The 15,983-nt window shown below is 41.9% G+C and overlaps 1 protein-coding gene across 3 annotated transcripts in view; it reads right to left on the reverse strand.

The window, feature by feature from the left end:
• The window catches only part of TIAM2 (TIAM Rac1 associated GEF 2), a 176,142-nt gene that overhangs the window by 12,436 nt on the left and 147,723 nt on the right, over positions 1-15,983 (reverse strand). For all 3 annotated transcript variants that reach the window (XM_088448965.1, XM_088448967.1, XM_088448966.1), the window contains 2 exons: positions 6,786-6,844; positions 1,931-2,036 (listed from right to left, as the gene is read on the reverse strand). In XM_088448965.1, the coding sequence (XP_088305091.1) occupies positions 1,931-2,036; positions 6,786-6,844 (165 nt within the window). The remainder of the gene's footprint in view (positions 1-1,930; positions 2,037-6,785; positions 6,845-15,983) is intronic.

Genomic DNA, 15,983 nt, shown 5'->3' on the forward strand with positions numbered 1-15,983 from the left:
CATCAAATGGAAAGAACATGGTACCACAACAAACCTGCCAAGAGAGGGCCGCCCACCAAAACTCATAGACCGGGCAAGGAGGGCATTAATCAGAGAGGCAGCACAGAGACCAAAGGTAACCCTGAAGGAGCTGCAGAGTTCCACAGCAGAGACTGGTGTATCTGTGCATGTGACCACAATAAGCCATACACTCCATAGAGCTGGGCTTTATGGAAGAGTGGCCAGAAAAAAACCATTACTTAGTGATAAAAATAAGACACGATTTGAGTTTGCCAAAAGGCATGTTGGTGACTCCCCAAATGTATGGAGGAAGGTGCTCTGGTCAGATGAGACTAAAATTTAACTTTTCGGCCACCAAGGAAAACGCTATGTCTGGCGCAAACCCAACACATCCCATCACCCCAAGAACACCTGGAAAACATCCCCACAGCATGATGCTGCCACCACCATGTTTCACTGTGGGGATGTTTTTCAGCAGCAGGGACTGGGAAACTGATTTGATTCAAGAGAAAGATGGATGGTGCTAAATACAGGGATATTCTTGCACAAAACCTGTTTCAGTCTGCCTGTGATTTGAGATTGGGACGGAGGTTCACCTTCCAGCAGGACAATGACCCGAAGTATACTGCTAAAGCAACACTCCAGTGGTTTAAGGGGAAACATTTAAATGTGTTGGAATGGCCACTTATCCAAAGTAATTGCCGCGAAAGGTGGCTCGACAAAGTACTAACTTTATGGGGGTGAATAGTTATGCACGCTGAAGTTTTGTTATGTTGTCTTAAATGTTTGATTAACAAAAAAAAAAAAAACACAACTTCACAGTTGTAGGCATGTTCTGTGAATGAAATGAAGCACACATTCAAACAATCCATTTTATTTCCAGAATGTGGGGCAACAAAGCATGAAAAATGCAAGGGGGGGGGGGGGAATACTTTTGCTAGGCACTGTATATATAGCTGCCACTTTAGTGATTCAACCTACAATGTTTTGCTTTATTTAAAGACCCTTGTCTAGCCCATGAAACTTTACATGCTGTTGTTTAAATATATGCATACATAATAAACACATACACAATATACCAACACATTCATCGTTAATACGCGAATATTACACATTTAATGTTTTTTGCCCATACAATGTGAAAATAGGACGCTCTTAGCCAAAACAGTAGTAATCCCTAAGGGCGTACAAACATAAAATAGGGGCAAATGCTTGTTATTTTATATAAAAACAGACGTGCCAACAGCGCAAAACACAGATGGTTCATCCTAGGTAATCATTTTGTACATGCAAGTTGGCACATATGTCTTTGGGAAAAATTTACTTGACAATATTAAGTTAATAACTAATTCTTGGTACACACTGGGCGATATATTCAATTGAATGTCTGATACATTGTGTGTGCATTGGCCAGTGTGTACCAGCGATATGTCTGAACGACATCGTTCACAGACATATCACAACGGCTGTATATCTGCAGATATATTGGGGCATCGTGCTGTGTGTACGGGCAGTCAGACAACCGCCCATACACTTGCTGCACGGGCAGCCGTGATTGACAGTTCAAATGGGCAGGCGCATCTAAATGCCCGCCCAGTTGTGATGTCAGTCACGACAGATCAGGCGGTCTGTATGCAGAACATATATTCTGCACAGACTGCAGATATATATCGGTGAGGTGTGTACCCACCTTAAGTTAGTCTGACATATATACCAACCTTCATGTACAATTTTATCAATATTGGAGATGATCGGTGGGTACCCCTGGTCCATTTAACATGGAATAACCCTATGGGGGAGGAATTCAAATAGTTTTTAAACATGGGGATATGAAAGAATGGTCAATATGTTCAGTGAAAAAAAAAATCCAGAACTTTCCTACTTTCTACAATATTATAATTTGTAATACACACTAATATTCTATTATTACCTGCAGCATTGCCCATCCTGACCTGCAGAGCAGACAAAGGAATCAGCCAGCGGAATTTAAATTGATCAATATCGCCATAGGTTTGAGAAGCACGCAGGTTTTGATTCTGTGAAATAATTATGAGGACATGCATCTTAATCAAATAATGGTTGATATAAAATGTACAAAAAGAAATCATACTGGAATCAAGTGAAGTAAAAAAATGGTAATAAACAAATAATAATTGAAAAACTTTGGCCCTGCAGCAGATATTTGGGATGTGGAGCCTATTTTGCTGCATGTACAGCTAAGTAAAAGCTTTGTACGTGAAGTTGAAGGCAACAGCCAGAATACAAAAGAGTGGAAGGATGGGAAGCAAGCCAGGTCTTGATAAATTCAGGCTGGACTCTACAAATCCCTCACATACAGGCACAAGTAGATTTCATTTGACAGGATGATGTATTTCTAAAAGCTTCAAGGAAGGGGGAAATTTCACTAACTTATTCCTGCTGTAGCTGGTGGCTGAGGAGCAGCTCTACACATGAAAAAACAGCCCAATATTTACATTTCCTTCGAGTAGAGGCTCCCAAACTAGAAGCCATGGTTCCCTGAGGTGTCACGGCGGCCTAACGAGACTGCCCAGCGAATTTTTAAAAATAATTTTTTTTGTGTGCAGGAGCTGTCCTGTCCGAGGAAACCAACAGGCAGTGAATCCAGGGACTGCATCTTGCTGAATGGGGTCCTGCAACGCAATGCATCATGGGAGATCAGACAGGAAGTGTCTGATCTGAGATATGATGCTGCAGAACGGTGCTAGCAATCATAACTAAAGGTAAGTAAAGCTGGGCATCCACTATACAATTTTCTGTCAAATATCTCTCCAATCTGGCTGGTTGGAATGAAAACCTGGTAATGTATGGGAGCAAATGACAGTCGATAATATGGTTTTAAACACTGAAAAAAGGACAACAAAATTGTTAAATTTGGTTAAATTTGTGTGTTTTACCCAATTCGTCTGAACAACCAGTGTTTGTGAGCAAATGGATGATTGTCATTTGCTCCCATACATTACCAGGTTTTTATTCCAACCAGCCAGATTGGACAGATATCTGACAGAAAATTGTATAGTGGATGCCCAGCTTAAGGGGGGGGGGGGGGAGGCAAAGGTTTAGGGTTATAAATACTTATTATTTTGGATTAGGGGCCTTGAAAAACAATTATGGAGTCCCTAAGGGTGCCTCGAACTGAGAAAGTTTGGTAACCGCTGCCTTAGAGATTGTGGGGTCGGGCTAGGCAGAGCCTCCCCTGTCGTAATGCAGAGTTTTGAATATAAAAATAATTAGAATACTACAAAAGATATTTACAACTTATAAATATTTTCTTTGTATTATTCTGAAATATATATATATATATATATAACGGATATCCCTGATCCGTGCTACATGTTTTTGTGTCTGCCATCACATCGTTCAGTTTGCATACACACGAAACGATGAGTGGCATATCATAAACTACAGGTCGGGGGAGCCCTTTCACCGGGTCCCTCCCCCCCCCCCTTCCCCAAAAAAAAGGAATCCCCCAGGCCTAGGCTGATAGCCCGGGCTATCCCCGGCAGCCCTGGAGCGGTGGGTGCCGGGTTGATAGTGTATAGTGTGGTGCAAGTAAAGAGATTAAAATATTCTCTTTTGCTGTGGAACTACAGGTCCCAGCAAGCCTCCCCGCATTCTAGTACTTGGAGAACCACAAGTACCAGCATGTGGAGCATTAGGACAGTACTTCCCAAACGACTGCTCCGACGTGAGATTTCACTATAGAAATCCTGATGCTGAGCGCTCATTGGCTGAGAGAAGCAAGCCTTCCGCCTCTTAGCCAATGAGCGGTTCCCGCCATTGACTTCAATGGTCAGTTGTAATGCTTTTGCTGGGGAAAGAGTTCCCTTGGCTGTGGCATACTACCGCCCCCCTCCACCCCCGCTAGAAAAAGTTTTGGTGCTGGTTGTTGAATTTACAGGGGAATCCTATACATTTTTTTCCCCCTGCATTTCCAGGACCGGATCAGAGCCCAGTGCTGGTTGCTCTAAATACAGGGGACCCCTACGTTGTCCTCTTTATTTTGGCAACCAGGACTGGCTTTGATTAGCCCTGTGCTGGTTGTGCTTGATACAGGGGGCCCCTACGTCATTTGTCCCCTGTATTTAGTACAACCAGAACTGTGTGTGTAGTGGGTACTACCACCGGCAGCCCGGCAAGGGTGAAGATCCCGATTTATTAATTCTTCCCCCCAACCCCCCCTTCCCCTAGCCTAATCCTAACCCTCCTAGGGGGTGCCTAACGCACGCAGTTTATTTTATTTTTTTAACACAGGTTTTCATTTTTTATAAAAACAAGCATAGACTGATCTCACTAACCCCGTCCATCTGTGATTATTTAATTTTTTTTAAAAGATGCATATATCACAGATCTCCCTGATCTGTGCAAACTTCTCTTTGCTATCGCACGCGATCTAATATATATATATATATGCAAATCATTACATCGTGCACAATAGATCTGGTGTACATCGTGCAGCTTTTGCTGCACATCGTTCACTGGAGCTGCCGGGGAGAGTTCAAGGGAGATCGCAAACGAGATTGGATAGTTTGCAAATTGTACCGTGTGTAGGCCCCTTTAATGTTTGCTGCAAAATATGGTTTGCAAAAACAAAAATATAGGCAAAACACAACCCACTGCGCAGTTATATACTGCTTGAAAGCAGGTGGTAGTTTTGCTGAAATAATCCAGAGAAAATGTGATGATTTCGATGTGAAAAAAAAAGTTAGAGAGTTTATTAAAAAATAACAAATTATATACTGTAATAAGTAAATGATATACTGTGCACAGTATTTGTACTGGATGATTTCTGTTGGTTGTTTTTAATGAAAGGTGTAGCCAGATTTAGTTTCAGAGTTGCAGACTTGGGGCCTGATTCAGAGGCGCTTGCAAAAAGCGAGCGCGACGCTCTGAATCAGGGCCTCCTGGCCACTCGCTAAGCTGTGGGTGACCACCCACAGCTTTTGAGAGTAGCCAAGTGATGGTTGCGATGGTTGCAACCATCGGGCTTGCGACGAGTCCCTTGTGGTAGGGTCTCGTTCCCGCAAGCCCCAGTGAGATTCCTGCTCTAATAGAAGGAACGCCTGCCATTTGTGGGCGGCCCTACTGACATGACTCGTGATGTCAGTAGGGCCGCCCTCAAACGGCAGGCGTCCCTTCAGGAACGCCTCCGTTTGACCAGCCACCCCCCCTCCCTGCCTACAAAAACGGAGCGAGCTGTCGATCAACTTCGACAGCCGCCCCGTTTGTAGCAAGCCCCAGAGCGAGTGAATTTCTCACTTGCTCCGGGCTCGCACGTGTGCAGTGCCCCACCATCGACCCGCTCGTGTCAGCGGGTCTGAATCAGGCCCTTGGTGTGCCTGTAATAAGGCAAGCTCTCTGTAGAAGTGTTGGTTTGGGGGAAGTCTTCTCTTCTGTACTGCTCTGACTTCTCATTGTCCCAGAACAAAATGTAGCTTTGCACTGCTCAGTGTTACATAACAGCATATTCATGGGTCGGATGACATGAGTACAGGGTGCATACTGCATAATCAATATGGCTGCACACACTGGAAATAGCACATACAAATAAATTTGTTAATTTGAAGACAACCTACAGTGTCGTAGCACTGTGGGTTTCCTTCTTACTCTCTTGTCTTATGTGGTTTGATTTGCTTCAGCTGTCTGAGCTAGATTTGTTATATATATATATATATATATATATATATATATATATATAACATTTAAAAAAAAAAAAAGTTTTGTACATTTTGTTTGTTACTGTAGATTAATGAAGGTGACAATGGGACTTCTGCAAGATTTTATCCATAACTACATTTGCGTTTTGATTATGGAACATTAAGTTAGTTTTGTAAAATATACAGCAAGCTCAACTTCACTTCCAGGAACTTAACATAAAAAAGATAAAATTGATTGAATGTAAAACTAGTGTCTGTAAAATGCTGTCATCTTAATCTGCAGCCTATTTTTCCTGCAGATCTAATACCAACTGATACATTTGTTCGCACCGCCTACACACCGTACTGCCTGTTTTCATTCCACGCTTTCTTCACCCACCAAGGGCGTTTTGCTAATCCCCCTCCCGTCACCATCATTTCCAAACTGTGTTTTAAGAAATGACATGTACTGTATGCTGCCAGTGCTGTTAAAAGACAATTATACCCTCCCTTATAACTTATGCACCTTACAGATGTGTCCTCATACACTGGCTTCAGTCGTGACTCAGCCACACCGGCAGGCTTTTTTTGCTCAAAATGTGCATCTTATTTGCATAAATTAAACAACTGGAGACTTTGCTAGCCTGCACTGATCAATTTCATGTTCAACATTTGTATATCTGTGTGCGACCGAGTCTGAACCTGTACCTGTATTTTTCTCACATGTGTATCATCTGAGACTTTGTAACTTTTAAAACTAATTTGTGTGTGGTTAAAGTCGCAGCCTGGCGTCCATGTAAACTTTGAGTGGTGTTATGCTGCATCTGCAAATCGTGTAAGACACAAAATTTAAAGTTACGCTACATTTCTCGGAGCGTCTTGGCAGTATGGCATATTGAGGCTAGCTGTATAAGGACACATCTGTATATTGGTAGTAACATGCATTGGGCACATGTGCTTTGTATATACATTTATATTTGATTACGCTGCACAGAGTATTTATTTACAATGTACAAAATATGTTTCATATACTGAAAAGATAATAAATTGGCTTTAGACATCTTAGAAATTATATTAAATATGTAGTACTTGCTATGTGTATGTAACAGAGCTTTTCAAGTTAGTACTTACAGTTTTCTTTTTTAGCTTGAAGTTTTCTTTGTGCACCAAGATGATTGCCCTTCTAAACACTACAAAACAAAATCAGGCACAAAAGGGTCATATTTAGGTATACATTAACAAAAATCTTCATTAGAACATATATCATAATCAATGTAATTGTGATGCTCCCTTCATTCTTAGGATCACTATTTTATTAGGAGACATTTATACTAGGCCTTCTGTTGGAAGTCTATATTTCACATTTTATTATCGTTCTGCGATGTCATTTGCTAATAGTTTTGTTCTCTTCTAAATGGATTAAGAAATTTACATCTTAGATTTTGTTGTGCAAAATAAATATTGTACAACAAAGAAATTTAAAGAGTTTCTCTCAAACAAAATGCTTTTCATAATACTTGTGTACTTGAAACAATACCAGTTTTGATGCACAAACATTAATTTAACATTTGTTATAGCACTAAATGACTTTCATAAGTGCAAATTGTCTTGCAACTTAATAGATCAGTTGAGTCACAACATCAATTTTGAAATAAAATAAAAAAATACATTATATATATATATATATATATATATATATATATTTTTTTTTTTGGGATTGTGATACAATCTATTTTGCAGTTACAATAAAAAGCACAATAAAATAGTTAAGATAGCACTTCAATCTTGAAAGGTATGAGCTAATCTACATTATTGCACATTTTTAAACGGTCAACACCATAAGCGAATCATTATTACAAATACTTAGAATAGAGCAACAAATCAAGAATATCTAACTTTTGAGTTATGTTGGCAAGTTTTATTTCTTAAAACCCTTGAGAGAGATTTGTTCATCTACTACTTTTCTAAACCTAATTATTCACCAAATCTTAGTTAATTTACTTTTAGGGCTTATGCATGCAGAGTGCTCATAGTGTAGTGTTTGAATAAGTTTGGCAGATAACACATGATGAACCAAGGCATGTGGAGTTATGGGTTAGTGGGTAAATTGAAAAATACAGAATTATGGTATAACATACTATAATTCCTTTTCTTCGAGGTCCATAGGGTCCACAGGATCTACCTTGGGGTATGTACTTGGATCACATCCAATGCACCAAACAGCAAAGCTTTGGAGCTCCCAGCACGCACTGGTCCTCCTCCCTAAATACTCCGCCCCCAGCCACAGGCATTCAGTTTGTAACCAAGCCTAACGGCAAGAGACAGAGCGGAGAAGGAAGTACAATTTCCACAAGAAACACTACATATGAAGATGGAATCTCTGGAAAAAAAAGGCTAAAGAACAGATCCCAACTGAGGCCAGGTGCATCAGCGTGGGTACCCTGTGGACCCTATGGAATTATCAAAGTATGTTGTACCATAATTCTGTAATTCTTCTTCGGCTTCCAGAGGGTCCACAGGATCTACCTTGGGGACGTCCTAGAGCAGTTCCCTTAAGGGTGGGGACGCTCCTGCGCAGACAGGAGAATCCGCCGACCCAAGGAAACATCCTGGAGGCAAACGTATCAAAAGCATAAAGCTTGATAACTTATTAATGGAAGATCAAGCGACTGCCTTGCAAAGCTGTTCAGCCGAGGTGCCACGTCTTACCACCCACGATGGTCCAACAGACCGAGTGGAATGTGCTTTCACCTTGTTAGGAACAGGGAGAAGAGCCTGTGTATAGACTAGAGAATTAGTCATACAAAGCCAGCGAGCCTGTTTGTTGGCCAACCTAGTTTGTGAAATCCATATAACACAAAGAGAGAATCTGATTTCCTGATGGAACTAGTCGTATGTAAATACGAAGTACTCTAACCACATCCAAGGAAGCTTCGCCTGTAGACAGGTCTGAAGCCTTAAAGGTCGGGCGGGAACAACCTTTGGGAGGTAGCCCGCCTTGGTAAGGAGGACAGTTCTATTTTGATGAAAGATCAAATATGGACAACAGTCAAAAAAGAGATGGCGAGAAGAAAGTGTCTTCGCAGTCCACCATCTCAAGTCCACCTTACCCAAGGGTTCAAAGGGAGGATATTGCAATGCCCTGAGAACCAACGACAAATCCCACGGTGCCACCGGTGGGAGAAATGGAGGTTGCAGCCGAAGAACCCCCTGAAAGAATGTAACATCCGGCAGAGGGGCAATCTTGCACTGGAACCAAACTGTCAAAGCAGAAACTTGGACTCTCAAGGTAGCCAGACGAAGTCTAATCCAGTCTGCAGAAACCCAAGTACTTTTGATACCTTGAAAATCTTAGGGTCATATTTTCTATGGGAATACCAAAGAAAGAATGAATGCCAAATTCTGTGATAGATGCGAGCAGAAGCAGGCTTCCTTTGCTCTCAGCATAGTCTGAATCACATAAGAGGAAAAACCCCTGGCTTTTAAGATGGAAGCCTCAAGAGCCATGCTGTCAAAGCCAGCCGAGGTAAATCCTGGTAAAGACCAGGACCCTGCATTAGCAGATCCTGTCTTAGAGATGGTGGAAGTGGACTGTCTATGGATAGACACACCAGATCGGTGAACCAATGCCTCCTGGCCAGACAGGGGCTATTAGTATCATCCTGCCACCCTCCTGCTTGAACTTTCTGATGACTCTTGAGAGGAGGGAGATTGGAGGAAACAGGTATGGCCACCTGAAGTTCCATCTCACCGCTAGAGCATTCACGAAGGCGTCTGAGGGGACCCTTGTTCTGGACCCGTAACTGGGGATGTTGTGGTAATCTCACAAGAGGTTGGAACACATCCGGATGAAGAACCCATTCTCTGGCGTGCATGTCCTGGTGACTTAAGAAGTCCACTTCCCAGTTGCGAACTCCAGGGATGAATATTGCCAAGATTGCTGGAAGATGGCCTTCTGCCCACAGCAGAATCGTTGCCACTTCCTTCATGGCCGCTGGACTTCGTGTGCCCCCATTGATGATTGATGTAGGCCACTGCTGTCTGACTGAACCTGGACAGGCCTGCGCCTGTATCAGTGCTTTGTGCACTACTCAAAGCTTCAATATATATGCCGGGCGTTCCATGTGCTCTATAATATTATATATATATATATATATATATATATATATATTTATATATTGTCGAAACTAGATTATTGGCTGAGACAAGATCAGTTTAAAATTGAATTGCAGCAACACCATCTTGCGACTGGCTGCAAGACGCCATTTTGCGAAATGGCCGCCTAAGCGCCATTTTAGATAAACTCAACTAGTACATGTGGCGATAATACTATTAGCATCATGTGAATGCATCTGTGCCCATCGCCATAGGTTACGGCGATTCACCAAAAGCCCATTTCATTACTTTACGTATTATAAAGGATATATATTTCAGAAATGGCTTTACAGTATGCCAAAATTGCATTAGCTGAATAGAGCAAGTGGCCAAGTGACAACTAGCTTGTGTAGGTAAGCTCCCTGGACAGTGTCTGCTCTCACTACAGGTGATCCGGCTAGAATACACACCTTACATTAGCAGGCTTCCTGCAATGACATGATTTCAAAGACAAGAGTGTCATCTTAGGTCTGTCTCGTAGCTGGGCTATTTGCATTTCACACAAGAGACTGGGAGAATAAAGAGTTTTTCTTTTGAAGCCTGGGACAGGTGGGGGGGACTGCTGACAGAGTGGGCATGTGGAACTATCTGGCTCAGCATGTCACACTGCTAAGATGTTCACTTAGTGAGAGTTAAGTGCACCCTTCCTCATACACACATTAATACGTCTTTATATCAAACCCCGAATACTCACACATTAAAGCTTATTAAACCTTATGTGTGAATATGTAAAGTATATGAGTTAAGTTGGTTCAGTTAGTTTAAATGCTGAGAAATAAAGATATTTGATAACTAAGGTTCTATACATGTTAAGACAGCCGTGTTTGGTTTCGAACTGATGCGTACTCTTTCAACAGAATTCCGGTACTATCGGTGTGGAGATCGCATCATGCATTCCCAACTTTTGGACCGCAGAGACTACAAGCAACAAAATGTATATTTTAGTAACAACTGTTAGGATGCAGCATGGGCAGGCGGGAGGGAAAAGACCCTCAGTTGTTAGAGGCTGGGCGAGTCTATTTGAACCAGCCTGTTAAATGCACTGTAACATATGCTTCTCCCATGGGAACCAATGGCATAAGCAAGAAACTTCTCTATTGTCATGTCTATTCTGGGGGGGTATAAACATGTGTGCTCAAACACTGGGTCTTTAGTCTTCTTGCTGAATGCTGATTGACGGAGGTTTTCTTTCTGAAGGCCGGGATCTGGTCCAGAGGCGCTGCGTATGTATAATGTATTGGGTCTGTATAATTCCTTTGCGCTAAATTGTACACAGATCATAGCGTGTAACTGACTGCACTTTTACTTGAATAATACTTTGTGCTTCGGAACCACATGTTCTGAGTCTGGAGTCTCTATTTATTGTATGACTGCGTACGCAAATTAGCGTCATCCTTAGAGGTTTATAGGAAGGATTTTAGAAGGTTCAGGCAGGGGTATATAGAGGTTCATTTTAATATCGTCAGATGGGGGCTCGTCGAGTGAAGTCACTTACCTACTCACACGGCACATACGGCTATCGATATCTCAGCAAAGGGTGGAGTGGCCACATGCAGGGTTTTCCTGCAACCACTTTGTGCTGAAAAATCGCTATCCGTTTTCGTGTGAGCAAAGGAAGCGGACTAGAATCCAGGGACAAGAAAGGAAAAAGTTTGTTTTCCTTTGTTGATAGAACCTAACGTTTAAAAGGGGTGCCGCAGTATTGAATACGCGGCTGAGTCGCAGTTTTGCGCACAGTAAAGACGCACTTTTGCGTACGCAGCTAAAAAGTTGTCATACGGTTGTGTGGTCATCGCATTATTGTGTATGCGACTGGTCGCACAATAGTGTATACGTACTTCCGGTTGTGTTGCCACGTGTTTGAACAAAGCCATTGAGGTTTACATTTTTTTAATTATTACCAATATCTGGGTTAACGTGTATTTTTCTGCGCAGGAAAAAAGTGTGTAACAGTGAATATTTGTAGAACAAAGTTAAGGGTATCGTATGATCCTTAAGGGCTAGGTGAAGGGTTAGTCTAGCCGCTCAGTAAGTAGCTTTATCATTTTATACACAATAGCAGGTGTACATGTTGTCTTTGTTGTAGAGAGGTGCGTGGGAGTAGCCGACATATAAACTCTCATAGGTGTGGAAGTTGCCTTACTAAAACTTATCCGGGTGTGGAAGTTGCCTTTTTCAAATCTTATCCAGGTGTGTGGGTGCCGCCGACTTAAATCATCCACAGGTAAGTGAAAGTATCTTGATTGTCTTTCACCAGTTTAAATCTTTATTGAAAAGCGTAGGATTTTGTCCCAGAATGGGAGCCATGCAAACAGTAGAGATGTTAGACAATGATGTGCTGCTAATGGAGGCGCCGATCGGATCGGCCCATTGTATTATGCATACTAAGTACGGTACTTATGCAATAAGGTATTGTGATTTATGGTTTAATATGACGAGGAAGAGTGTTAGACCATTTCCCAGAATTGGTAGTTTTGATAAGGATGTATTAAATAAATAATGTCTGGGATCACATCAGTCTGATGCGCTCCCGAGAGAAAAAGGTTTAATATTGTGAATGTTTAAAATTGTGGCAGCATGAAGGGGATGCGTGGCTTAAAAATGTGCAAGCGACGCAAACCAGCGTCGCGAGCGCATTACCAGAAAATACATCCGCGACGCTAAATTGCAATACGGGCGAGCCGCAAAATGGCATGCACGTGCGGCAAGGTAGCGTTGTGGAGAGTATTGCCAGCAGTTCACGCTCACCTCCCCCACCTTATGTGGATGGAGGTGCAAGTACAGTTACCAAAAATACCCATAAAAATGTAACAAGCAATTTGTACCCTCTCTTAAACAACCATAAAGAAAATGTTTATGATGTGGATGATGAACCTATTGTAATGTCTGCCATTTCCCATGCTGTGCAAATGATAGATGCTGCATCACCACACTCACGGGTGGTGCCGCCATCTCCATCGGTAACAGCAAGGGAAGTGTTAACACACTCTGCACCCATAGAGGAAGTTGTTAATACCATACGTAGCAGCAGCAGATTAAACCCCCAGCTAGGTAACCAGGTCAGAGGTAGCAACGCTACCGGTCTGCATCCCATTCGGACGATAACTGTTCCGAATGGAAATGCAGATGCGAACGGTGTAGTGCCCACGAGGGAAGTAGTAATGCATTGTCCCTGGACAAGAGCAGAACTAAATTCCATCATAAATTATTTCCCCAATCCCAAAAAGGAACTAGCCAAATGTCAAAGATTTTTGAGAAATTTGGGTAGTTCTCATGAGCCAACTAATAAAGATTGGCGTGTGGTGTTAAGGGCCTGTCTGCCACGCAATACCGACGTGACAAAATTTATTGTGTATTGGATGGTGACGTTCCCTTAAGAGACCAAGTAAACCAAGCTTCCCGCATTGTAACTCAATTGGGTATATATTTTCCAGTAGTAGTTAACTGGAACAAAATTTTCACAATTAAGCAAAAGGAGAGTTAATCTGCAGAGGATTATTGCGATCGGGCTCTGCAGGCTATCACCCAGTACACTGGGATAGAAGATATTAAAGATAGCACTCACCACAAGGGAATGATAGTCACGGTACTCATGGACGGTCTGAGAGGCTACTTAAAGACTCGGGCTCAGACCTCACAGCCTGGCTGGAGAGGACTTACAATAGATAACCTCATAGAGTCTACCATAGAACATGATAAAAAATATCACAAAGAAGAGAGAGACCCAGAGTGAAAAACTAATGGCTGTCAGTATCCAAGCTCTGGAAGGAATGACAATAACATCACAGCCAACCGACACACCTGCACCTGAACAATTACACGTCCTCACCAATCCCACACCACAGCAAACACATCCTTACCCCACATATCATACACAACCACAGGTCCCATACTCATATCCCCCACAATATCCTTACCCTCCCTATCCTTACCCATACCCACCACCTTTCCCTCTTGCTCAAATCCCACAACAATCTTTTCATCCACCCCGTTCAAAATTATGTTTTAACTGTCACCAAGTGGGACACGTAAGTACTGCAAAGTAAAGAACACCACACAGGAACACGAGTTTCCCACGGGTTCATAGGTAACCCCAGTATATCTTCTCCCAGGTCTTATATGACTGTTTACAATCTTTTCAACCTGCCAATGTATCTGTTCTAATGTAAAAAGTGGACGATTTATTGTTGTATTTTAGGTCATGTTTAAATGATATTAAACTGTTGTGCTTTATCTCCCACTCATAGGACACAAGATTGCTAAGGATAAACGGCAGCCATGCCAAGCTGAGGTCGACTACTCGGAATACTATCCAACCCAGTGGCCCAGACATTATTTAGAGCAGTAGCTATTAATAACAAGATTTAATTGCAGGAACTTGTATGCAGATACTATATCCCTAGAATTATTAAAAATGATAGGGAGACTTATTTTACAGGTGACGTTTCCAAGAACATGTGTAAGGTGATGGGTAACAACACTAAGATTATCCCAGACTGTCTTTTTCTTTAGAAGATTATCCCAGACTGTCTTTTTCTTTTGCCCCCCTTTGAGATACTGTTCAAACAGGTAGCCTCATGTGAAACCATGATAATGAGGTTACTGTACAGGGTCTCACGAAGATGAATGCAAATAACAGAAATTTAAAGTGTTATTAACCAACATATTTAATGCAAGCTGTCATGATGTCAAACCTGGAGAATTTGTTATGATCCAAATTTTTTTTTTAGCTCAGATTGTTTGACTGATCGGTGGAAAGGTCTGTATCTGACGATACAACATCCTCAAAGGGTGGCAGAGGAAGATACGTGGGTCCATTCCACTCACTATAGGGAGGTTAACCAACCGGTGGAGAAACAAGGCGGAGACAAGACCAATAACGTGGACCTGTCGATTGCGAGATTGTGCCGGAAGGATTAAAAAGGTGACGGTGAGATATCTGAGCTAAAGAAATGTGTAGATCAGTGCTTCCAGCAATGGAGTGGTCAGCTGTGGTCATCCTAGTTCTTTTTTCCAGAGTTTTTGTCGTGATGATTTGTTTGGGGATACTCAGTGTCTGTGATGGAGAACCGATTGAGGAAATGGGAGCTGATGGCAGTGCTGATGGAGTGGAGTCAGGAGGAGTGCAATGCCAATCAGGGGAGTGTCTGACCAATTTTAGTATTGTAATTGTTATGTTATTTGGGAAGAATACTTCTAGAAGTTATGACCCTCACACATGTTGAAATGCTTGGTATACATAAAAACACACCATCACCATATCTTCACACGCAATATGAACACAGAGGCAAGAGAAATGATACCTGGTGATGTGCATAAAGCCGCTCAGTTAATTAGTGAGACAACTGGCTTTCAAGTTTTAGTCGCACTGGATCCCACCAGAATTACTTGGGGTACATTAAATTTTAGATATATTCAGGAACTTGCTAAATTGATAGATAATATCACCGAGATGTATGATGACACATTCAGGTATACAGGGAGAGAATTGCAAGCATACAAGAAACAACTGGTGCAACACAGGCTAGTGTTGAATTATTTAACTGCTGTTACTGGAGGGTATTGCATAATGTTAGCCACCCAATTTGGAGTAAAATGTTGCACCTATGTCACCAATGATACCAGCGACCCTAAGGAGGTGATAGACCGGAAGATGGATGAAATTCTGCAGCTAAAGTGGGAATTTCGCAAGAACCATAACGCTTCAGTGGCTGAAGTAGGGGAGAAGATAGAAGGATGGGTTTCATGGCTGAACCCAGTGAAATGGTTCCCAGGTCTAGGGGAATGGGTCCAGGAAGTGATCGCCAGCATAGGCAAATTCTTAGTCCTTATACTGATTGTCATCATAAAAATTGGCATATGCGTCCGGTGTGTTCCTATTGTGTTGAAGTGTGGAAAATGTAAAAATAGAGTAAAACGAAAGAATTAAATTATGATAGTGGCCAGTATGAATACCGAGGTAAATACAGAACTGCATTACAACCCTGAGCTAGGAAATACCATCATTTAATGTATTATATTTAACCATGCATAAAAATTTATTATTGAAATGTTATTTTTAAAACACCTCAGATAATGTAAAGTCTCAATTCCCCTTCAAGACTGCTTTTATAAGACTGGTGCATCCCCACACCTTTCACATGATCTTCCAAGATCCGCGGTGTGCGTATAATA

The sequence above is a fragment of the Taudactylus pleione genome, unplaced genomic scaffold (assembly GCF_031769625.1).
Source record: "Taudactylus pleione unplaced genomic scaffold, aTauple2 ptg000473l, whole genome shotgun sequence".
NCBI classification, from domain to species: domain Eukaryota; kingdom Metazoa; phylum Chordata; class Amphibia; order Anura; family Myobatrachidae; genus Taudactylus; species Taudactylus pleione.